Source organism: Myotis nattereri (assembly GCF_964212035.1).
Source record: "Myotis nattereri genome assembly, chromosome: 7".
NCBI lineage: Eukaryota > Metazoa > Chordata > Mammalia > Chiroptera > Vespertilionidae > Myotis > Myotis nattereri.
In genome coordinates, this window is record NC_138082.1 from 19225976 (window position 1) to 19250253 (window position 24278).

General features: G+C 41.6%; 1 protein-coding gene across 2 annotated transcripts in view; it reads right to left on the reverse strand.

The window, feature by feature from the left end:
• BARD1 (BRCA1 associated RING domain 1) overlaps positions 1-23898 on the reverse strand; it is a gene marked incomplete at both ends in the record, with an annotated part of 62007 nt that extends 38109 nt beyond the window's left edge. The window contains 4 exons of one of the 2 annotated variants that reach the window (XM_081096359.1): positions 2354-3303; positions 11638-11786; positions 14677-14733; positions 23756-23898. In XM_081096359.1, coding sequence (XP_080952485.1) covers positions 2354-3303; positions 11638-11786; positions 14677-14733; positions 23756-23898 — 1299 coding nt within the window. The remainder of the gene's footprint in view (positions 1-2353; positions 3304-11637; positions 11787-14676; positions 14734-23755) is intronic. The other variant, XM_081096360.1, reaches the window with a different exon arrangement.
• Positions 23899-24278: the final 380 nt, after the last annotated feature.

The window sequence follows — 24278 nt, forward strand, 5'->3', positions numbered from 1 at the left end:
AGTAGGTGGATATAAAACACAAATTAAGACAGCAGAATGGCAATATTTGGTTTTCTAGCACACACAGATTACTTCATTTTCAGCTGCAAATGAAAAAAATTAGGGTAAAAAACTAAAACGAAAATTATTTATAATACACAGATGCACACATACAAACAAATCCACTAAGTTTCTTTCAAGTATTTGTTCTATTACCATCAAGCTGGGCAGGGATTAATTTTAATAACATTTTTAAAGAGACACTATTGTTAGTGATTTTAAAAAAACAATAAAAATCCATTAGCTTTTCACAAGTATACTGCATCAGAACCTGCCAACTAATGACAATAACAATATTTGATAAGTTCAAAAGAATCAAAATGGGTAACTCTAATGCTGGCAAGACTCTCAGTAAACTTACAATCTCACAGAACTAGTGTGAAACAATCTTCAATGGAGAAAATTCACAAGGCAGCTCATGCCACCATGTTTTCCTGTCTGATGATTCTACTGTGGCTTTTTCCCATGGCCTAGGCTAGGCCAAGGGTCGGCAAACTATGGCCTGTGGGCCAGACATCTATCTGCGTGTGGATGTGAAGTTTTATTGGCTTACATATTGTCTATGGCTGCTTTTGCACTACCAAGATAGAGTTGAATAGTTATTACAGAAACTATTTGACCTGTAAATCTAAAATTATTTACTCTAACTGCCCTTTAAAAAAGCATTTACCAAACCACGGCCTAGATTCTAAGTCCTAGAGATCCTCATTAATAAAGATAAATAATTCTTCTTGTTAAAAAGAAAAATTATCACCCTAGCCAGTTTGGCTCAGTGGATAGAGCGTCGGCCTGCGGACTGAAAGATCCCAGATTCAATTCCGGCCAAGGGCACATGTCCAGGTTGCGGGCTTGATCCCCAGTGTGGGGCATGCAAGAGGCAGCCGATCAATGATTCTCTCTGATCATTGATGTTTCTATCTCTCTCTCCCTCTTCGTTCCTCTCTGAAATCAATAAAAATATATTTTAAAAAATAAAAAAAGAAATTATCTACCAATATAGGTGGATGCTTACCTGGTGGTCTGAAAATAATTCCCAGAAAGCAAAATGTAGACATTAAAGTAGCCACATTTTTATGTACTATTCAGAAAAGTAAACAAAAATAATTATTATGTTAGCTACTTATGTCTATGAAGCATTAATATTATGTTAAGATGTATAATAGCTTATGTGTATATGTATTGTGTATATGTATATACATTATATATAACAAGGAAGACAAAAAAAATAGTATGGTTTTTAAAAGTATGCTTTGCAAAAATCAAACTAGAGCTAATTCTAAAAATTCAAGTTGTTCAAAGGATATGTAATCCTGAGTATGTAGTCATATTGCAGGTTCTCCCTCCCAAACTGCATTAGATACAGGAAGATAAAGCAAGGAAAAAATAAAACACTAACAATTGGAAAAGACTCATTTTTGTGCTTTTCCCTTTTCCACACAAAAAATACAGGGGTCCCTGACTCAATGTCTACCCCATGTTGTTCCCAGATGTTTTATGTCACCAACCTCATGAAGGGGTTCCTTCCAAACCTCCCAAAGTTCTCTATCCATACAAAGGACCCAAGGATTTCCCAGAGAATTTACTGGAATACCCTAAAACCTATCTTAATTTAGTATTAATCTCTCCCATGTCATATTTTCCATTTCAAAGATTAACCACCTCATGCTCTATAAACCAGCCAGGTTCCAAAACAAACACTGTCACACCCCAGGTGTTGAGGCAATAAATAAAGAGAATTAACTTCAATGAACAGACAAGCGAAAGGAATGGCTGGCAGTAGGGAACAGAACAGCTCCTTTGTGGTGAACCCCGGGAGCCACTCTCACAGTCGAATTTCCTGATCATTGGAGAAACGTACAGATCACATCTTTCAACCTTCCAAATTCTAGCTGTGCCCTCTAGGAGCTTGCCACCTCTCACAGTGGCCCTAGCTCTATTGCTTAGAAGGACATGTTGCCAGCAGTAACTTGGCAATTATCTTGATTCATAAAGCATGAGAAGGATGGGTAAACAAAATGGTGAAAATGGAACAAACTATTATGGAATAGAAAAGAAACAAAAGCACCTGCCCAAAGAGAAGCTAAAATATTGAAACATTGATTTTCTCCTAAAGATCATGTTCCTCAGGCCTGGGGACCTAACTGAGATGGGCTTTAGTCCCTATGAATTCTACTTCTCTGGTTCAACCTTTAAGTATCACATCTGTGGGAGTTCAATCAGTCTCGTCATCTTTCCTCATTTTTCACAAACTCCAAAGAAACTGTTCTATAGTTGGTCTCATTCTGAAATTGTTATTTCAAAGTAAGTTTCGTACCTTAATTGAAGCAATATGGAGCAAAGTCTCGCCCTTATGATTTCTTTTCACAGTCGTAAGGTTACCGGGTGTCAGTTTCATTGCTGAGGGGCTGGACAGCATTCGGCCATAATTTGTACTATTCAGTGTAGAGGGTGGTGTGCTATTCAGTGTAGAGGGTGAGGAGCTCATGGATTCATCTAATATAGTTCTGGTTTTCCTCCTTACTCTGTCTCCAACTTTAAGTTTGGTTGAAGGCGGCAAAGAAGAGCCAGGCAATGGGATGTTTTCTGAGAGCCCTGTTTGCTTAACAAAATTTTCACTGGTGCTGAGAATGCTGTTTCTACATCTCTTAGAAACGGGACTGGAAAGTCTCCTGTGACGCCCACGTTTTCCATTCTTAGACGAAAGATCATTTTCACAGAGATTCTTCTCAGGAGTCATGACTTCATTCCTGCTCTCAATTTCTGGAGACTCTATTTGCTCAGCCAATGGTAAAGAGACTTCGGTTAAGTTTCCAAAACATTCATCTTCTGCCACAGAGCCGCTTGCTAATAAGTCTATTTCACCATTTCTCTGAGGACTGGCATTTACAGATGGTTGGACAGAGACAGATACCAGCTTTTCCTTAAATTTCTCTTTGGAGTCAAGTTGACCATCTTTTTTGCCTGCCTCTAAATTCCACATTCGGTTGATTTTAGTTAAAGTTTTCTTCTGTTTTTTTCCAGATCTTGTAGAAGCCTTTTTAGCCCTCATAGAAGAGTCTACTGGAGGACTCGCAGAAGCATATTCATACGTCGAGGCCTGCTGAGCATTTTCATCATTTATCACTTGAGGCTGAGTTTGTACTGAAACTTTACTTACAACGTATCTGACCTTCTTACTTCGAGGACTAAACCACATTTTTATTGAATTCTTCTTACTTTCTGCATGATTAAATAAAGTTTTCCTGGATGTTTCTTCTTTTAAATCTGATAGAAAAAAGGAAGAGAAATCTGTCAGATGAACTTAATCTCTCCCAGCTTGAGCTCCCACAGATTTTTGTTTATGGTTTTCCTAAAATGTATCACCTTTAATTTATGTACCTCTTTTTTCTATCCTAGACTATGAACTCCATAAGCAGAGATATTTGGACCTTCAAACAAATGTTTACAGAATCCTACATTAGTCCTGACAGTGTTCGAGGGACTGGAGAAGAAAACAGGGAATTTATATTCCACTGGGTATGACCAGAAAATATGAATAAATAAGTAGTGCATACAGTATGCTGGTGGTTATAACAGCCATGGAGAAAAGATACCTTAAATAAATAAATAATCTAAAGAAAAATTTTCATGAACCAAGGTCTAAAATTAAATTACTTTAAGAGGAAAGCCAATGATATCCTACTACTAAGGACTGGTAACATCCACTGTATAGGAAATAAACATGTCATTTTACTAAGGTGTTACATAAAATTGTCAAGTGTGCTTATTCTTGATTTCTTTTCAACATTCTCATGTCTTAAAATATTAGCGAGAAAAAGGAAATTATAAAATATTTTTAATTCCTTTTAGACATTTTTTCTTCACACAGAACACTTACTATTTTATCAGTTCAAAATTAATAATACATTATAAAATTAGTAAATTAAAATCTAAAGTTCAAAATTAATTCTATTTTTTACCTCATGTTTCTTGAGTATAAAACTACTATCTTTACAAATAGATCTGCCAAAAACAGGTTTATAAAAAAGAAAGAAAAAAGGTGGGTTATGAAAAACAAATACTTAGTGCACATCTCAGTAGAAATTACAAAGATAGGATCCCTGCCTAGCAAAGGAATTCTATCAAACTGTATTCCACTCCAAAGAAGCCATGCCTTCCTCCTGGTGGAAAAATGGCAGAACTGGAAAGACTAATTGATAAACCCAGCTGAAGCAAGAGTGTGTATGTGAATAAGAGCAGACCCTCCTACATCCTTCTAATGTCCTAGCTGAATGGCACCTGGTCCACCAAGTGTTATTAGGACAGGATCTTGGAAATCAAAATAGAAGAATGAAGCATCCATTCATGCTGGAGGCTAAGTCCAGCAGGTCATAATAAATGTGAGAAGTCCTCAAAAGATTGAATGGACTCTTTCAGCAGGGCTAAAATCTGCATGTTATTACTTGCTGCTGGAACAGCCAAAGGCAATTCCCCCAACCTGATAATCCTTTACTGTTTACCAAACCTTATCTTTGATATGTATATCTTCTGCTTTGCTATAGGGCAAAATGTGGAAATAAGAAGCCCTGGGTCCGGAAGCTTAGTCACTAGAGCTAAGCCTCCCCTGGCTCCCCCATACCTCCCAAATTTATATTTCATGTCTAGTTTATTTAATTTACATTGCAGCCCCTTCTCCAGATTCCTGAACCTTTGCAGATGTGGATAAAACCCCAGCACATTCACACAGAGACTTAATTTCTAAATTCAACAAGGTCTTTCCTCTGCAGTGATAAGTAGATTTCAAACTAAGTCACTTCTGATACAATCTCAAATCTAGAGGAAAGGTCAAAAGGAAATGTTACCAGGATTACTTTTTAAGAAAGACTCAGGATTACAAAGACTAAATAAAGGTTAATCCACTGGTAGTCTGTAATAACTTGTATTTAATTTTTTAAAATTTATTTTAAACTTACATAATGACATTTTCAATTAAAAAGTCAAATCCTAAAGTCTCAATGCTTATAAAACTTAGTGTAGAATTAGACATTTAATAAAAAATTAAGGCTTGTAAGTAGTAGCAACATACCCAATTGACTAAAAGATCTAAATCTAAAGAGACAACAAATTTCACTCAGGTATACATCTTTCTTATCTTATCCTATATAACAAAAGGCTAATATGCAAATTGCCCCCTTGGGAATTCGACCAGGAGACCAGGAGTTCGATTGCTTGCTATGATGTGTGCTGGCCACCAGGGGTGGCATGGAACTAATGTGGGCAACCGACCAGCGGCGGTTCATGGGTGGTGAGGGAAGGAGAAGGCAGGGAACCTGATTGGCCTGGATCGCTGGCCAGGCCTAGGAACCCTACCCATGCACGAATTTCGTGCACCAGGTTTCTAATAAAGCAATAAGTGAAAACACCATATATTCATGTAATTTATAGGCACACGATTTCACTAGTCATCCAGTAGTACTACATTTGCTCAGAATTATTTTAATTGTTTATCTTGTCCTACCTAAGCAAAGACCACAAGAAGTATGTTGTAAATTCTGGGCTTTACACAGCATATCGCAGTTAAAACGATAAAAGGCAAAACCCCCACCACTACTAAACATCAACCACACTATGGGTTAATGCTTCTAAGCATGAAAAATTATTATATTCATTTCACAAAGAAAAGCACATAGTCCTTCCTCTTCATAGTAAACCTCATAATGATGACATGTAAAATTCTATTCTCTGAATTTAAACATTTCTGAGTACTCCTAACTTTCCAGGAACAGAGATGCATTTGTGGCCAAGGAGCTGCTCAGTCAAGTTTATTCTTAAAATTTAATAACAAACTATAGAAAAGGCAAGAAATTAGCAAATGTGATTCAGCTATCATTAATCTACATCAAAGGATTATAATGATGAACACTGTGTGCCTTTCAAATGATCCTATTATAGGTTTCGCAATAGAAGCTGAGAAATCTCATTGACAAACTAGCCCCTTATTAAAAATCAAAGGAAAGTACTTTGCTACCATCTGTGCAACATTAACGCCTTCACTGAAGAATGATTATTTTGTAAGTTAAGAAGTGTTCAGTTCTACCTACAAAATAAAAACACAGCTATTCAAATGCTCATCTTCATCTATTATAAAAAAGTCACAGCATATATGAAACACTATGTAATTCACCACAGAGAGACCAGCCTCTCTCCTGAAACCAGAAAATAAAGTTGTGATCCTATGAAAGCATAATCACAATTTTTTTTAATGTCACCAACACCAACATATATTTCACAGAACCTGACCAGCACCTGCAAGGTCTGATTTAATATGACGGGGCCAAGAAAGAATAAAAACTTTTAAATTTAACTCCATTAGTAGAAAGCAGATTATGTTATAAAGAATAAGATAAAATTATCCATAAATGCTTGTCAGAAAAATTTATGACAGTCTCTTCGCTTTGAAATACACTGAACCGAGAAAAATTTATTCAACTATTTAGAAGCTGATTTTAGAGAGTATTACTGTAAATCAGGCTGCTTTATCTCCAGTGTATACCATATACTATGTCCCTGACTTGACAGGTTCTTCCTAATTATCCACCTTAATTACAGTGATTATATATTTTATAGTAAGTGCAAATAACAAGGTTCATTTGGAAGATAAATTGTGAACTACAGGTTAAAAAAATAGAGAAAATGTGGAAGGTGTCCAACCATTCCACCTACCTCACCTTCAACACTAGACCAGTTATCCATATGGTTTTGGAGCTAGACCTTAGGAATCATTTAATCTAATACCCTTCTTTTATGAGGAGATCATTTCCAATATCCTCATTATTTGATCCAACTATTATTTCTCTCTACCTACTCACCTCACTCACCTTACACCACTTTAAGCACTTGCTAGATAAACTAACATAAAGGTACTACATAAAATATATTGAATAGATAAACTATAAATAAACACTCTCAAATGCCCTTTCAAGGCTAGTTTGTTTTAAGGGACATGGAGAGGAAAGGTTGGTGACAATTTAATTTACAATAAATAGAAAAAACTTCCTCATAGACATGAGAATTGGATTAGAAATATTTATTTCAGATAGAATTTATATTTATCATCATCTATAAAACTAGCAAAGAAGAATGTTAGGACTATAAATTGAATTGTTGAAGGCACAACCTAAGAATCTGTTTTAAACTTGTTTTGTTTTGATTAAGTTTAGTCTCTGGGATATGAGTAAAGTCTTAACACTGCCAATTTTTCTCCAACCCAATCAACAAACATAATGAACACCTATACTTCTAACAAAAGCAATGTGCTAAAGAACAAAACAAACAGCAAGAAACTTACAATCTGACTGCCTGGCTTAACCTAGGTCCTCAATTTCCCCATCTGCAGAATAAAGGGATTAAAGATAAACTTCTAGCTCCTAAAATTCTGCTTATATATCACGCAAACTGTGAAATTTCAATTCATCGTAAAGTAAGTAATGCTAAAGCCAGCACTACTAAAGTCTGGTAAGGACTGAAGTAATTATTCATTATATAATAAGGAAAACAAACACAAAATGTCCTTCAGAAAACTAATCACCCTAATTTTTTCCCCAAATTCCACCTCTACTCTCAAATGAGAAAGATGGCATTCTGAATGGCCTCAGATCCCACACAAAAACTTGTTCTAAACTCAGTAATTTTCCTAAATATCTTTTTAAATGATGAAAAATTAAGCCATTTCACAATCATGGTCCACAAAAGATGAAAACCATACTGATGATTCAAACATCACTAACCAAGGTTAAATTTCTGAAGAAGTCCTCTATCTTACTTTTCTTTGCACCCATGGTACCCCAGGGTTACTCTGTCACCATTAAAAATGTCACATTGGTGTTATGGGTTAAATTGTGTCCCTCCTAAAATTCATATAAAGAAATCCGACCCACAGCAACTCCGGATGTGATCTCATTTGGAAACAGGGTCATTACAGATGTAATTAGCGGTAATGCGCAGGGTGGGACTCGAATGCAGTGTGACTGGTGTCCTTTTTAAAAGGGGAAATCTGACCCAAACTTGCGAGAACAACATGTGAATATGAAGACCACCATCTGCAAACCAAGGAGAAAGGCCTGGAACACATCCTACTCTCACAGACCCTGAAGGAACCAATCTTACCTACATCTTGATTTTGGACTAGCCTGCAGACCTGGGAGATAAGGACGTCCTGTCGCTTCAACGCCCCATGTGTGGTCTGCTCCTTCCAATGGCAGCCCCAGCAAGCTAGTATCACTATAGTAGCACTAATAATCACTGCACAGCAACCGGGAAAAAATCAAATCAAATCATCGTGACAGACACAAATCTCGGAGCAGCACCCCAAACTTCCATGCTTGGCCAATATTCCTAACAGACCACACATCTTTAAGAATCTCATGCAAACCACTTTCACAGAGACATGAACATTTTTCACATTGTATAATTAACTCAAGAGGCTCACTGATCCTTCCCCCTACCCCCATCACTGCCAAAGATGCAGAGACTCTTGATTAAGGAATCCTGCTTTAATCAATGTTGGGGAGGGGGATACCAGATCAAACACTAATCTCTCTAATCAGAAAATAAACACTATTAGCACTGTCTCAGAATAAAAAGGAAAAGAATACAGATGAACTTAATAATAAAACTTTTCCTCATTGTGCTCTTAAGAGATTTATAACAGCATTTTTTCAAAAAGATAAGTACTTTTAAAAATGTGTATGTGTATAATTACATCTGAAAGTCAGTAAAATGTTATACCTATAGCACATTTTATCATAAAAGAATAGAGAGTAATATAATAATCAGATAACTAGAAGAAAACTTTTTGTAGGTAACTATGATTTTTTTTAAATATATTTTTACTAGAGGCCCGGTGCACAAAAATTTGTGCACTCGGGAGGGAGGGGGGGTCCCTCAGCCCAGCCTGTGCCCTCTCGCAGTCTGGGACCCCTCGGGAGATAACGCCCTGCTGGCTTAGGCCTGCTCCCAGGTGGCAGAGGGCAGGCCCAATCCCTAGGTGCAGCCCCTGGTCGGGCTCAGAGCAGGCCCGATTGGGGAGCTGGGGCGCCGCCCCGTCATGCACAGAGCAGGGCAGATTGGGAGGTTGTGATGCCACCCTCAGTCACGCTCAGGGTAGGGCCGATTGGGGGGTTGGGGCACCGTCCCGTCACACTCAAGGCAGGGTTGATGGGGAGGTTGTGGCGCCACCCCCTGTCACGCACAGAGCAGGGCCAATCCGGAGTTTGGGGCGCTGCCCCCTGTCACGCACACAGCAGGGCGCATCTGGGGGTGGAGGAGCTCCCCCGTCACTCACAGAGTAGGGCCGATAGGGGAGTTGGGGCACCGCCCCCTGTCACACACAGAGCAGGGCCGATCAGGGGGTTGGGGTGCCGCCATTGTCACACTCAGGGCAGGGCCGATGGGGAGGTTATGGCTCTACCCCATCACACACAGAGCAGGGTCCGTGGGGGGGTTGGGGGGGGTTGGGCGCCGCCCTCTATCACCCACAGAGCAGGGCCGATCAGGGGGTTGGGGCGCCGCCACGCTCACACTCAGGGCAGGGCTGATGGGGAGGTTATGGCTCTACCCTGTCACACACAGAGCAGGGCCCATGGGGGGGGGGGGTTGGGGCGCGGCGCCGCACCCTGTCACACACAGAGCCGCAGGGCGATCAGGGGGTTGGGGAGCTTCCCCCGTATCAGGCACAGAGCAGGGCTGATCAGGAGGTTGGGGCGCCTTCCCCTGTCACGAACAGAGCAGGGCGGATAGGGAGGTTGTGGCCCCGCCCCCTGTCACACACAGAGCTGCAGGGCGATCAGGGGGTTTGAGCGCTGCCCCGTCATGCTGATCCCGTTGCCGGGAGGCCTCTCGGCTCCGCTGATCCCGGTGCTAGGAGGCCTCACAGCTCCACTGATCCCAGTGCTGGGAGGCATATTACCCTTTTACTATATAGGATAGAGGCCTGGTGTATGGGTGGGGCTGTCTGGTTTGCCCTGAAGGGTGTCCTGGATCAGGGTGGGGGTCCCCACTGGGGTGCCTGGCCAGTCTGGGTGAGGGGCTGAGGGCTGAAGCTCCCAACTGCTCCTTTTCTTCTTTTTCTTTTTATTCTGGGCCAGCTTTAGCTCTGGCTCCAGCTCTGAGGCCTCTGCTGCTGAAAGCAGATATCTGGTTTGTTTGGGTTCTATAATCAAAACAATGTATAACTCCAGCTCTGATATCCCGGCTCACTGAAAGCAGGTTTCTGGGGTTTTGTTTAGCTTCTATATTTGTTACAATGTTTCAAACTGCAGGCTCAGAGGCTGGCAAGGCAGGGGGGAACGTTGCAGTCCTCCGTCACTGAAGCAAGCAAGCCTCATGTTACTTTCAAGCTGCCTGGCTGCCAGACACCATCTTGGCTGGCCGTTAATTTGCATATCGCCCTGATTAGCCAATGGGAAGGGTAGCGGTCGTACGCTAATTACCATGTTTCTCTTTTATTAGATAGGATTGATTTTTTTACAGAGAGGAGGGGAGAGGAATAGAGTTAGAAACATCGATGAGAGATAAATATCGATCAGCTGCCTCCTGCACACTCCCTACTGGGGATGTGCCCCACAACCAAGGTACATGCCCTTTACCAGAATCGAACCTGGGACCCTTGGGTCCACAGGCTGATGCTCTATCCACTGAGCCAAACTGATTAGGGTGGTAACTATGATTTTATCTTAAATATATGGACCTAGTCAATAAGACTCAGTATTTGCCTCATTTATTTATTTTGCCAAATCACTTCACCATTAATAGTTGACACTGACACATCACGTCGGAAAATGAAGATAAAAAGATTTTAAAACAGAAATCCAGCCCTTTCATATGCACATTATCAATCATGGCATTCTGCCAGTCAAGAATAGGTTCTCCTATAAAGGAACACAAGCTAAAAGGAAGTGATCGGGTCAATAAAAGGACAATTCCCATATCTAACTATGAAGATTCAAAACACTACTCTCTTTCCACAGCTAATTAGTTCTCAGCAGAAAGCACAATGGGAAGATACATAGTTAATACACAGAGTCTATGAACAATTTAAAAAACATTAACCCCCATTTACATAGAATAAAAAGTGAATATTAGATTTTTGCTCTTTAAAAATGTGCTCATTTAATTAATTCAGTCTAGAAAAATGATCCATGGAAGGAGGTTGTAGTCTATCTTATAAAAAAGTGTATTTAAGTGCGTTTAAGGATATAATCACTATTCTACACATATGACACAGACATGATCATAACTGAAAAAGCAGGCAGTGGAAGTAGTAAAAGAAAGTCTGGACTGACAATCAGAAGAAAGGGACTGTTCCTCTTGCTTTTGGCACTAACTACGTGTGTGACTTTTCACAAGACCATTTAACCTCTGAGGCCCTTGGTTTCTCATCTATAAAAAAGGAGTGAGACCTACTTACCTCTAAGGTATCTGTCACTCAAAATAATTCCAAACACTATAAATCTTAAATCTGAAACACACCATTCAGAGTTCCTGATCGCCCTTTTACACACTTCATGTGATCACCAGTTCATCAGTTACCTAAATAAGGGAGACAGTGCCAGTGCTCACCTGAAAGCTCGTTCTCATGCAGCAAATTACGAAGCTTACTGCAAAGCTGGATCATGCTGTCCAACTGCCTGTTTATCTTCACGTCTTGTATCCAGGCTGGGGTATTACACACTGGACATTCGGCTCCAAGGCAGTCACTTACACAGTTACTGAAAAAGAATTTTAAAAATATATGTAATTATCAATACACTCAGCAGAATCTGAATTCCAATAAATAACGGCTGTTTACATTTTTTAATTTGACAATCTAAGGCAGCAGTTCTCCTCAACCTGTGGGTCGCGACCCCTTTGGCAGTCGAACGACCCTTTCACAGGGGTCGCCTAAGACCACCCTGCATATCAGATATTTACATTACGATTCATAACAGTAGCAACATTACAGTTATGAAGTAGCAACGAAAATAATTTTATGGTTGGGTCACAACATGAGGAACTGTATTTAAAGGGCCAGAAGGTTGAGAACTACTGATTTAAGGGGAAAGTGGGCAGTGCCCCTAACTAAAAGTCAGGTATTGCATGTTTTAAAATTCCTGCAGTACACTGGTTAAAAATTGCTGGGATATATCAAAACCAACTTTTATTTATTTTTATTTTTACTTTTTTAAGTTTATCTTTATTGTTGTAAGTATTACAGATGTACCCTTTGTTTTGTTTTTGTTTTCCCACTGACCCCTCCACTCGGCATCCATTTGCAAATTAATTACACGTACTGGAGGTAAAACCAAGGAGAAAGGCCTTCACCACTCTATTGTCTGTGTATCGAAACCATCTTTGTGGCATTGCTCAGCACTTACAAAACTCCAGATCTGCAAAGAATAGAAACAGCTACCCTAATTCTGGGCACCATAGACTCCAAATGAACCAAAACTGTTCTGAATTGTTTCTTTCCTATGTTTATGTCATTTAAAGATGACATTTTCTTTTAAGATGTTCTCATAATCTTTCATTGGCTATTTTAAGTCACAGACCCCTTTAGAATCCATTAAATGTACATATGGCTCTCTCCTTCTCTCTTACACATATACGCACACACATGCACATATGCTCTTTACATATAATTTCATGGAGTCTGTTACATTTCCGCAGTTTGTCACTAATCTCTTATGCACAGTGAGACAAATTAAATCTATTTGCTAGAGTAGAAACAGGGAGTGGGCATCATTTCATAAGAGGATCATGGGAGGCCTTTTGGAGGAGGTGACATTTGAGCTGAATGTAACTGATGGAAGTTACCTCACACATATTTGGCAAAAATATGTTCCAGGTGAAAGAAAAAGCATATGCAAAAGTCCTGGGCCAGGAGTGAGATTGATGCTTCATGAACTGAGAGCCAAAGGAAAGTGTGGTCCAAGAGGGGAGCAGAAACTAGGTCCCATCCACGGTCTGTAGACCTTAGTGCAAAGTTTGGGTTTCATTCTAATTATAACCGGAAGCCACTGAAAGATTTAAGGCAGATAGTGGTATGGATGTGATTTGCACTTTAAGAGGATCACTTATGAACTTTGTGGAATGATAATACGATGATGGCATGCACTAAAGTGTGAACAGTAGGAAATACGGAAAAAAGTGAAAAAATTCAAGATTGAGGGCACATTTTGAGATGAAACTGACAGAACTTAATGATGTGGCATAAGGAAGAAAAACAGCAATTGGGTATGACTTATGGTTTCTGCCTTGAGCAACTGTGCAGTCAGTAGTATCACTTATTTCTATGAAGATCACCAAGGCAGGAACAGGTTGAAGGGGATGATGGTCCACAGATCTGCTCTGAAAATATCAAATCTGAAATCCCTTTCATCCTCCAAATGGAGATATCAGGTAGGTGATAGGTACTACTTCCTTCCCCATCACCTGCCACCAATGCCCACATAACAGATCCATGTTTCTAGCAACAAAATCGGGACCCCAGGCATAGCTGCTGCCCACACACCCCCAGCCCACTGAAATCACAAAGCAAATTATTTTCCTATGTGCTTAAACTTCACACTGCCATTTTCTCAGACCAGACAGTTCCATAGTCATAACTTGAAATAATTAAAAGATTGATTCAAAGGAGGCTATATAAACCCTGCTCAAAGACAATTAAACAAAGACATTCAGTCCTTAAATTGATTTCTTCTGGATAAGAAACAGGATGAGATGAAAATCTGGTATTGTATAAGCCAGGGCTGTCATATTATAACATGGATATAATTTCACCATAACTATTACAGCTTGAATTGTGTCCCCCAAAAAGTTTTACCTCCAGTACGCGTGAATGTGATCTTATTTGAAAATAGGGTCTTTGCAGATAATCATGTTAAGATGAGATCACTAGGGTGAGCCCTAATACAATGACAGGTGACTTATAAAAGGAGAGATTTGGACATAAGAGACAAACATGCCCACCATGTAAACATGAAAGCTAAGACCAGAGTGATGTATCCACAAGCCAAGGAATGCCAAGGACTGCCGGATGCTGAAGTTTCTCCACCAGAATGCAGGAAAGAAGGGTGGGACAGAGTCTCCCTCACAGCCCTCCGAAGAACCAACCCTGCTGACACCTTGCTCTTGGACTTCTGGCCTCCAGAAGGGAGAGACAATACATTTCTGTTGTTCTAAGCCACCCAGTTTTGGTGCTTTGTTATGGCAGCCCTAGGAAACTAACACAATTACTATAAGAACTAGACTTTTATAGTTTAGAAAGTCTAGATTCAAAACTAACTGGAAGAAAAAAAAAAGAGACATATTTGAATTATATAATAGATATTAATTTCCCCCCAAATATAGCAAAGCTACCTATTAAACTTTGTAACTTTGATCAAGTCATCCTCTTAAAGCTTTGATTTCTTTCTTATAAATTAAGATATTTATAAGGGTCAAAATGAGATAATATAGAAGTAAGTTACCTTGCAGTATAAGACAGCTACACAAACATAAAAAATTATCATCAATATGAATACATGACTATTACTAGTAAAAAGCATAGTTGCTACATAGGTATGTATTAATTATATATGATATATACAATATATAATCTATCAAGCCATAACTACTTACCTACAGAATATGTGCTCACATCTTCCTAAACACACAGGCTCTTTCAGAATATTAGTGCTGTTTGAAGAAAGGAAAGCAATCAAGACTTAGTCACTTATAGATAAACGTGTTATACCCAACATTTTATAAATCCAAGGCCCAACACTATTATATTTCTTTCTTGTCTCAAAGCAGATGTTAAGGATGTGGTCATCCTGGTAAATATTTTATCATAACACATTTGTGCACTTTGGGGGAGAGGGGTTCCCTCAGCCCGGCCTGCACCCTCTTGCAGTCCGGGACCCCTCGGGGGATGTCCGACTGCCAGCTTAGGCCCGCTCCCCAGTTCACTGCTCCTTAGCACTGCCTTGAAGGCAGCTCCTGCGTTCAGCATCTGCCCGCTGGTGGCCAGTTCATGCCATAGCAACCGGTCACTACCCTGTTTGGTCGATTTGCATATTAGGGTTTTATTATATAGGATACCTGCTGAATTCAAATAACAACTACCAAATTCGGTACAAATTGTAACTTTTTTTTATAACATATACTGGGAAGTCATAGAAAGGAGTAATTTTGTTCGGGCATCTCTAAACACTCTTAGACACTCAGGCATACAAATCTATAATGCCAGATAGGCCCCACAGTCCACTGCTTCCTCACCAGCTCTCAGGCTAGGAGTAACCATCATAAAAAGACAGAATGATGTACAAATATATCTCTATAAATTTATGTGGTAGCTTCTTTATCTCTATGCTGCTATCAAAGTGATGTATTAGATGTTGTGAGTAAAAAAACAAATAATCCCCATGCTCCTCAATCCCATTAACCTTACTGCAGCCAAATGCTGTGAGCTTTTCACCACCTAGACTCATTCCTACCTCTTCACCCATAAGCTTACCCTCCCCTTCCACACACAGATGAAAAGATCTCTTTCAGTCATTTTCCTTCTTAACATGTCTACCATATTAGTCCCTAAATCCCGCATTTTCTCTGGCTCCTAAAGTATTCTATTCTCATCATCATCACCTTCTCCCATCACATATAAACATGCACAGATAATCTCTCCTTCAACCTAAAAGAAAAAATGCTTTCTTTAGATCATGCCGTTTACTCTACTTTTTGAGCAGCTCTCCCCTTCCTAAGTTCTTTAAAGTGTTCTATCCAGCTAAATCCATCTCCTTACCTTGCTAGCTCTAACTCCCCACTGCTGAAACTACTCTCCAAAGCATTGTTGGTCCTCATCCTCCATGACCTCTCTGTGAAATAACATTTACGTCACCCTCTTTCCTGAAACCTTTCCTCCCATTGAGCTTTAATTTTTTTTATTTATCTGCCTATTTCAGCACTTCTTAAGCTGCTGCTTCTCCTATCTATCGATGTAGGCCGACCCCAGGATGCAGTCCACAGCATTCTAGCTTTCTCTGAGAATATTTGACTCGATGCCTTAATTCTTCTGTTTCTAACCTTAAATTTCCTTTCTAAGATGACTGTGAACCCTTTACTTATATATTACTGTCATAATTAGCTAATTTATTAATATTAATAATAGAGAACAAAGGGGAAACCAGACACTATAAACATGGTCATCTGGACAGCTTCGCCAGGAAGCTACAACTTCACGCTCCCCGGGAAATCACCAGTCCATTCCCTGCAGATCGCTGGGGGAAGGAATGGCACCAAGAGGGAGATCCATACATGCACAGTGAAGTCAGTGCGGCAAAGGAGAGGTGCTTGTGTGTCAATCCAGCCTGGGAAAAAGATCATTGTCTAGATGGGTGAAGCCACACTGCAAGAGAGCAAAATCTTGGAAGGTTAAAAATCCCCAAAGAGTTTCCTCTCCCTTGCCTTCTGTTTCTCCCTTACCTTCACTTGCTCCTTGCTTGACCCCCACTCGCTGGCGATGTGGCCTTAAACAGCCACATGACCCAGGGACACGTGGACCCTGTATGCAAAGTGTGGCTGGGAACACAAGCTAAGCTAGCCAGATGCTGGACTGGTCTACACTTTAATATAGAACAAAATCTCTGGGCAATGGCCTTAACCCTGGCACAAGAAATAATTTTTCTCCCCTCTTCTAAGCTCTTCTAGATAACAATCAAACTAACATGAGACAGATTAACAAGAGAAAATGTTCCAAGTTTATTACAAATGTACATGCAGGGGTGTCAATGACATAAGATCCAGAAAAAAAGACACTGAGCAGCTGAGGTTTATGTGCCATTTTGGACAAAGGAGAAAGGGATAGGGGTCTAGGACTTCCCAGGGGAAGTAGGCAATTCCTGAGTCCCTTATTTCTTAATAACCAGTCTTGAATCAATGTCCAGAAGGACAGACTTAAGGGTGGCAAAAAACTCTGGTCCCCAGCACAACCTTTTCTCTCTCTGCTCACCAAAAACTCCGTGCTCTCCTGAAGCCAATCTTTGTAACATTTCTCAAATACCCTGGCCCAGCACCAAGCCCACAACTGCTCAGACTGTTCTCCCCCATCTAGAACACCCGTCCTCCGCCCCCAAAACTATTCAGGCCCTCCGCATTACCCAAATACTGCCCAGGATGATAAAAATGTCACTACACAAAGCAGCCCAAGAATTCCTGCGTGTTAGTTTCCATGCTATCACTTTTGCTAAAATGTGCCCTGCACCAGAAATGTAAAGCACATGTAAACAAAAATCTTAACTTCCACAGCTGAAAAGGCTTTTAAAAGAAAGAGTTTATTAGGCCATTGCTAGCAAAAAATACAGAAAGGCAGGTATGAGGACATGGAGACAGATATGTCCACTATCTAGAGTTTTACAAGTATTTTTTATGCATCAAGTAGGCAAGAGAAAGCATTTACTTTAGCTATAGACGTGAGAAGGTGAAGCAGGGCTAGTTCTGGGATAGGTCAGCAGAGTCCTAGCTATTCTCTTTTTGGATAATCTTGGATACAGCCACCTGGAAATTAATTAGATGATTCCAACATACACCAGGGAGTGTGAGCAGTCTTTTGTTGGTTTTGCACTGCAGTTAACTGATGAACCCCTTTTTGTCTCTCCCTTCTATTCTCTTGACCTGTTGTAATTTAACTTAAGACATCTCAGGTTTTTCTCCTTGTAGGCACAAAGTTGAACGTGTTACACTCTTTCCTAAGGGGTAGTTTTATAAGCCAAGTTACTATATATATGACTTAAGAGATTACAAAATGTTCCAACGTTCCAGAGAGATGGTATCTAGTTGAAAACAAAATATTTTGTATTTTATCTGCCTGATTCTGTTTTTTGTTTGTTCGTTTTTCTTGTTTGTTTCAAAATAGATTGTAGCCCTACAGACAAGAGATCTTGACTTTCATTTTTTTTCTGAGCTTCCCAGCACACTATTACCTACCAACGTGGTGCTATATGAACAGCAAGATTTCAATAAATCCTTAGTGAAAGAACCAAATGGAAGACTCTACACAAAAATGCAGGCATAGTAACAATCCTATTTGGTCCTTCCCTTATTTTCTGTTTAATATACATATATATTAGAAAGAAAAAATCTAAAAGAATAAGAAAAGGCATCTGCAGGGTAACAGAATTTCTATGCATTGAAAATTCTCACTGCAGTAGCACTTCTGTTACTTTACCTGTACTGGGTTTGGAAAGATCAGTGTAGTCACAGGGTCATAACTTAGGGAAGAACTAACTAGTAAGAACAAGCTATTTAAAAAAAAAAAAAAGTCCTATTGATATAAAATTTTCTTTGGTATTATCAGGCAGACCTATTTCTTAACTGAATGGCTCCCAAAGCTTCCATAATATATCAATTGCTATTTATTATTAGACAAGATAGCTACCACAGTACTCTTACATTTTAGAAAATCTGCAAGGTATTTTTAAATGTGAAACAACATATTTAACACCAAAATGCACAGGCCTCCAAGCCAATTAAACAATTTGCTGTATTCATCTTTACAAGAATAAACAAATCTGTTAACAAGTAAGGGATACGGATAATGGCATGGAAGCATTGTTATTTTATATGTCACATTCAAGCAAATCGCATGGGAAAAATAAGAAAGCGTATCTAATTGTTCAGTGTCAATAACTACTGAATACATCAGAGTCAAATATCCCAAAAGTCAAATGGACAATAGAATTCTATTATCAGTGACTAATTATAATAGAACCTACCATGTGAGATGAGACGGACAGAAAAGCCACAGAGATTATATATATATATATATACCCAATTCCAATAATTTTGGTTATTCTCTCTTCAATTCCCTTTTCTCCAAAGCAAAGCAGTATCTAAGTAACTGCTGGTCTTCACCTCTACTACCTGATGTTCAAATGTTAAGTTTCAAAGCTCAGGCCTAGGCAATCATCTTTATACTCTCTTCCCTGCTCACTCCCAAAAGAACGCCTTCAATTACCATCTCTATGCAGATTTGTACTTCCAGACTAATAGCTCTCCTCTGAGCTTCAGATCTGCTGACCAATAACTTCATTTGTAAGACCACCCCCTATGCTATGGGGGACAGTATTAAAGGGTGCTCAGTGTGTCTGGTAGTTTCCCTGGCCATCACAAGCCCTCTATAACACCAGGTACATGTAGTACCGTAATAGGGGTGTTCATGTTGTGGTTCTAGCTGCAATCCCAGGGGTGAAGACCTGTACCTTCTATACCTGCCCTGCCCTGAATCATGTTTACTATGAGTAATTAACCCCAGGAACTTAGGGGGGCATTCATGGTAAGTCAAGTGAATTAACCAGGTCCTTCTAGTATTTCCAATTTCAAAGCTTTTATGCATTAATTTAACAAACACTAAGAAACTATGTGTCTAACACTGTGGCTCTAAATCTGAACCTGTTCTTATGAAATGTGTAGTATAACTGAAGACAGGCATCAATCAAAGAATTAAAATACAGCATCCTACATAATAAAGAGGTAATATGCAAATTAACCCTCACGCCCTCACAAGCTGGCTGCCTACAACCAGGCCGGCAGGGGGTTAGTGAGGGACAACCAAACGACTGAACAGCAGGCTGCGTGAGGTGACCAGGCTGGCGGGGGGTCGTGAGAGGCGACCAGGCCAGTGGGGGGGGGGGGGGGTGCAGTTGGGTGTGATTAGGCTGGCAGGGGGCAGCAGTGAGGGGTGACTAGGCTGGCGGGGGGAGGGCAGTTGGGGGCAACCAGGCCGGCAGAGGGGGACAGTTGGGGATGACCTGGCCAGCAATGGGGGGCAGTTAGGGGCAACCAGCCTGGCGGGGGGGGCAGTTAGGGGTGATCAGGTCAGCACACAGAGGCAGTAAGGGGCGATCAGGCTGGCAGGTGGGGGGCAGTTAGGGGCGATCGGGCAGGCAGGCAGGTGAGTGGTTAGGAGCCAGTGGTCCCAGGTTGCGAGAGGTTATGTCCGACTGCCACCGAGGGGTCCTGGATTGGAGAGGGTGCAGGCTGGGCTGAGGGGACCCCTTCCCGTGCACGAATTTCATGCATCAGGCCTCTAGTAAGTAAATAAAATCCACAATATGGAGAGCCATATGATACATACTGAACACCAATGACATGTGCCCTTTTCTGTATGTATGTTAAACTTCAATGAAAAGTTTTAAAACTTTTTAAATAACATTCAATGGACACTAATAATTATGGAATCTGCAAACTGGAGGGAAGCTTAAATATCAATTGCTCCACTTTCCTCATTTTATCAATGAGGACACTAGTCTCAGGAAAGCTACACGAATTGCTCTCCTTGGAAGTAAATAACTCTATCCCTATCTCAAAGATATTGTAGGTTTGGTTCCAGACCACTGCAATAAACCCAGTGTCGCAATAAATCAAGTCCTAAGCTTTTGCTGGTAGGGGGTCCTGCCTTCAATTTGTAAAAACAAAATAAAACAAAACAAAACAAAAATGAACATCTGTATCTGTGAAGCACAATAAAGCCAGGTATGCATGCCTCCATCTGAACCAACTGAATAGTCTGTTAGGCTACTAATCACTCTATGATTTGACCCTGCCTTATTTCTCTGCCAACCTGACTCGCTCTACCTTTATTCTATAATAATTTTTAGCATATTATTTGCTAATGATCCCCCACCTGGCTCCATTTATAAAAATCTACCCAAGGCCTAGTTCAAAAGCCCATGAAGCTTTCCTCCCCTAGCTCCCCTTGGCCTTCATCATAATTATCATAATTTACCCTGAATGGGTACACATTCCATCCCTTAGAATTAAGCATATGCTCCGTAAGGGAAATGTCTCACCATATCCCCACTAACACAGTGCCTCAGGGATTGTTTGTTGCCCTAATGAATAACCAGCGCCAGAGCAAACCAAAAGGAGTGATCCTCTCAATGAAGGGTCATTGGCCTTCGTGAATGCCTCCGAACACTGGAAACTCCCAAAGGAAGGCAAGAGCTGACTGCTGGAGTCGGGAAGTCTATCCTTTACTTTACAAACACTCATGTAGCACTTAGACCCTAACCGGCACTGTTCCAAGTAGCTCATAAATATTAACTCATTTAATTCCCACAACAACCTTATACAGTACAAACTACTACTAATTCATTTTATAATGGAAAAAAAAAGAAGCAAACAAATATGAATTAATTGGCCCAAAATCACTGAGTAAGGATTGGAAGCCAGGGTCCAAAATCCATGCTCTTAACCACTGAGTATACTGCCTCAAAACCTGATCGCCTGTAGAGGACAAGAGATAATTCAGAAAAATAAAATCGCCTCTTCTGAAAACTGCAAAATTACTTTTGACTTGTTTCCTAAAAGTTGATTTAAAAGGTGCTAGAACTCCAAGTTATAATTCTCTTGGACACCAACTCCACACCCCCCCTCTCCCCCAATAAAATGTCCAGGTACCCAATTGTTTTAACTCACAAAATAGTATCATCTGATACCCGGGCTTCACACTTCGGCACCTATGATCATTTCCTGCTTCCTTTAGGAACACAGTATTACTATGATTTTTGCCAGCCTCTCAAATGATATGCTCTTCCTAGCTCATATTTCCAAATCTTTAAATAGCTTCTATCTGGTTGAGGCTTGGACCTAACACAAATGTCACATCTGGCCTCTTGAACAATTTCATCAGTTCACCTTGCAGCCATACTGATGCTAAAGGTCAAGAAAGGATGCCCTATTGTAGCCAATCTGTCCCCACCCGCAAGTAATGCTTGCTGCAAAATAGATCCAGCTGCACGCTGAATGTGAGGGTAATGGGGCAATCACTAGCCCTCCGGGTAGAGCTTTGACACTCTGTAAAAGGACATTCGTACTGACACAGTTTCTAAAACATGACATCGCTTTGAATGGTAGGCAGCAAAAACAAGAAGCAGGCCGTCCTGAGTTGCTCCTTTCGAGCAATGATGCCAGGTAGCTACTAGGCAAAGGCAGAGGTGAAAAGAATGTTCTGCCCCACTATGGGTGAGGAGCACCTGCCATGCTGTATTCACTACAGGCAGTGCCAAACCTGCAGACACCAGGTGAGGAATGCAAAATCTTTTCTTAATACTAAACCCGGGTGATATAAAATTTCACACCAAAAAGGGATTTTTAAACTTAAGACATTTGACCTGTCAAAACCAAGCTTGGCAAACCATTGCCTACATGCCAAATCAAGCCAGAAGGCTGTTTTTGTACAGCCCTTGAGCTACAAATGTCAGGCAGCCTGACTGTGCAGTCCGAGTGAAGCCCTAAGTGGCTGCCCCAGAGCCTTTCACACAGAAACGTCCCTTCTGAACATCTAACTTTCCTTGAACTGACTATCCGGGCATAGTAGGACTACAACTGCTCCTATCACAGCAACTAGCAGAGCCAGTTCTAAATCTGATTCTCAGGTGGATGGCCCCTGTGCCCTGAGAAAGCACACACAATGCACTCAGAATGTCTTCAGGCACTCATTCTAGCAAAAGTGCCACTTTTTAAGTTTTAAAATTTTTGTGAACAACATATAAGTGCAAAACTTGTGACAATTAAGTCCTTTTCATCCTTAAAGGGAGAGCTGCTATGTGACTTACACTTTATGTGTAACTAAGTTCTGTAAGCTGGAAATCAGAGGCGAAAAAAATCAAAACAGCCCAAAAATGAAATATGGCCGGGACAACTACAAAGGGAGAAAACCCGACAGAGTGACAGTGATGCAGAAATCCTGAGCTGTGCACCTAACAGGAGCTCAATACATGCTTGAGAAGAAAGGAAAAGTGAGACAAGCCCTTCTTGGGTTGTATAAGCCATCTTGCTTTCTATACCAGGAAGAGCTCATAGAGAAGAAGCAAGGAGTACAAGTCATAAAAACGATGTCTTTACACGGGATGAAAACTTTAGACTCAGGACTCACATGGTGTAACAACATGAAGGAAAATAAGCAACCTAGGTCAGGGCACATGCGGGGGTTGCGGGCTCCATCCCCAGTAGGGGGCGTGCAGGAGGCAGCCGATCAATGATTTTCTCTCCTCATTGATGTTTCTCTCTCTCCCTTTCCCTTCCTCTCTGAAATTAATAAAAAATATATTTAAAATTAAAAAAAAGAAGCAAAACACAAAACAAAACACAAAGTAGCATCTCTAAAGAGGAAACCCCAATCCCGTCTCCTTGACCAAACCAAAGAAACCTCCCAAACTCTCTCCTTCCCCCCCAAAAAAGTTGCTACGGAGAAAAGGTCAGAGTCCAGCTCAGCAAAGAGTGACAGCTGCTTCCAATTCAGCGTCGGATTCTGGAATGAGCTTGTCACGAGGATCCGGGGCCCCACAAACAGTGCCCCTGCCTGAGCCCCGCCCCAGCCCGGAGATTCAAACTCTGGCGGCGGGCCGGGACCCGCAGGCATTTTAACCGCACCTCCAGGCGATGCTCACGCCCGCTGAAGTTCCAGACCTACCACCTGAGTTGGGTTTGCTGGGGCGGGGGGGGGGGGGGGGGGGGCGGGGGGGAGCTAGAAAGCCACCCAGAAATGTGAATGGGGCCGGGAGGGGATGACACACCAGATCTCCGGGCAGGTACAAGGCCGCCAGCTGCGGGATCGGCATGGCAGGAGAGCCGGAGCTGGGAACAGATCCCCCGCCCCCGAGGCCGGGCGACCCTCGCCCCCGTGTGGCCCATGCGGGGCCCCCCGAGCGATCGTCCTCACCAGCGCGAGCAGCGCAGCAGCGTCTCCAGCCGGTTGAGCGCGGCGCGGCTGTGGGCCCAGGCGCCGCCAGCCGGCGGCTCCATGGCGGGCGCGGGACGCGGCTGGTTCCCGGAGCGGACCCTCAGGTCCCGGTTCCCCGGCATCGCCCCGCCTTCGCGTAAGAGGCTCCTCGGAGAGCGGGGGTCGGGGAGGACCCGGACCCCGATTCGGACGCCGCCGGCCTGCGAGCCGACCCCGGCCCCAGCGATTCCCGGGTCCCGGCGGCGGGACGCCTGAGGGCGGGGCAGGCAGTGAAACCCGCCAAAATCCCGGCGCGCGGGATCGGGGGGCGGGGCCGGGAATGCGCGCCGAAGTTCTGTGGGCGTGGCCTCCGTGCGGAAGGGGGCGGGGATAGAGAACGCTCCGCCCCTATGGGGGCGGGGGCACTTAAGGTTAAAAAGTGACATTGGGATTTTGATGCGGATTGTATTAAATCTGTATGTTGCTTTGGGTTATACGGCCATTTTAACTATTTTGATTTTTT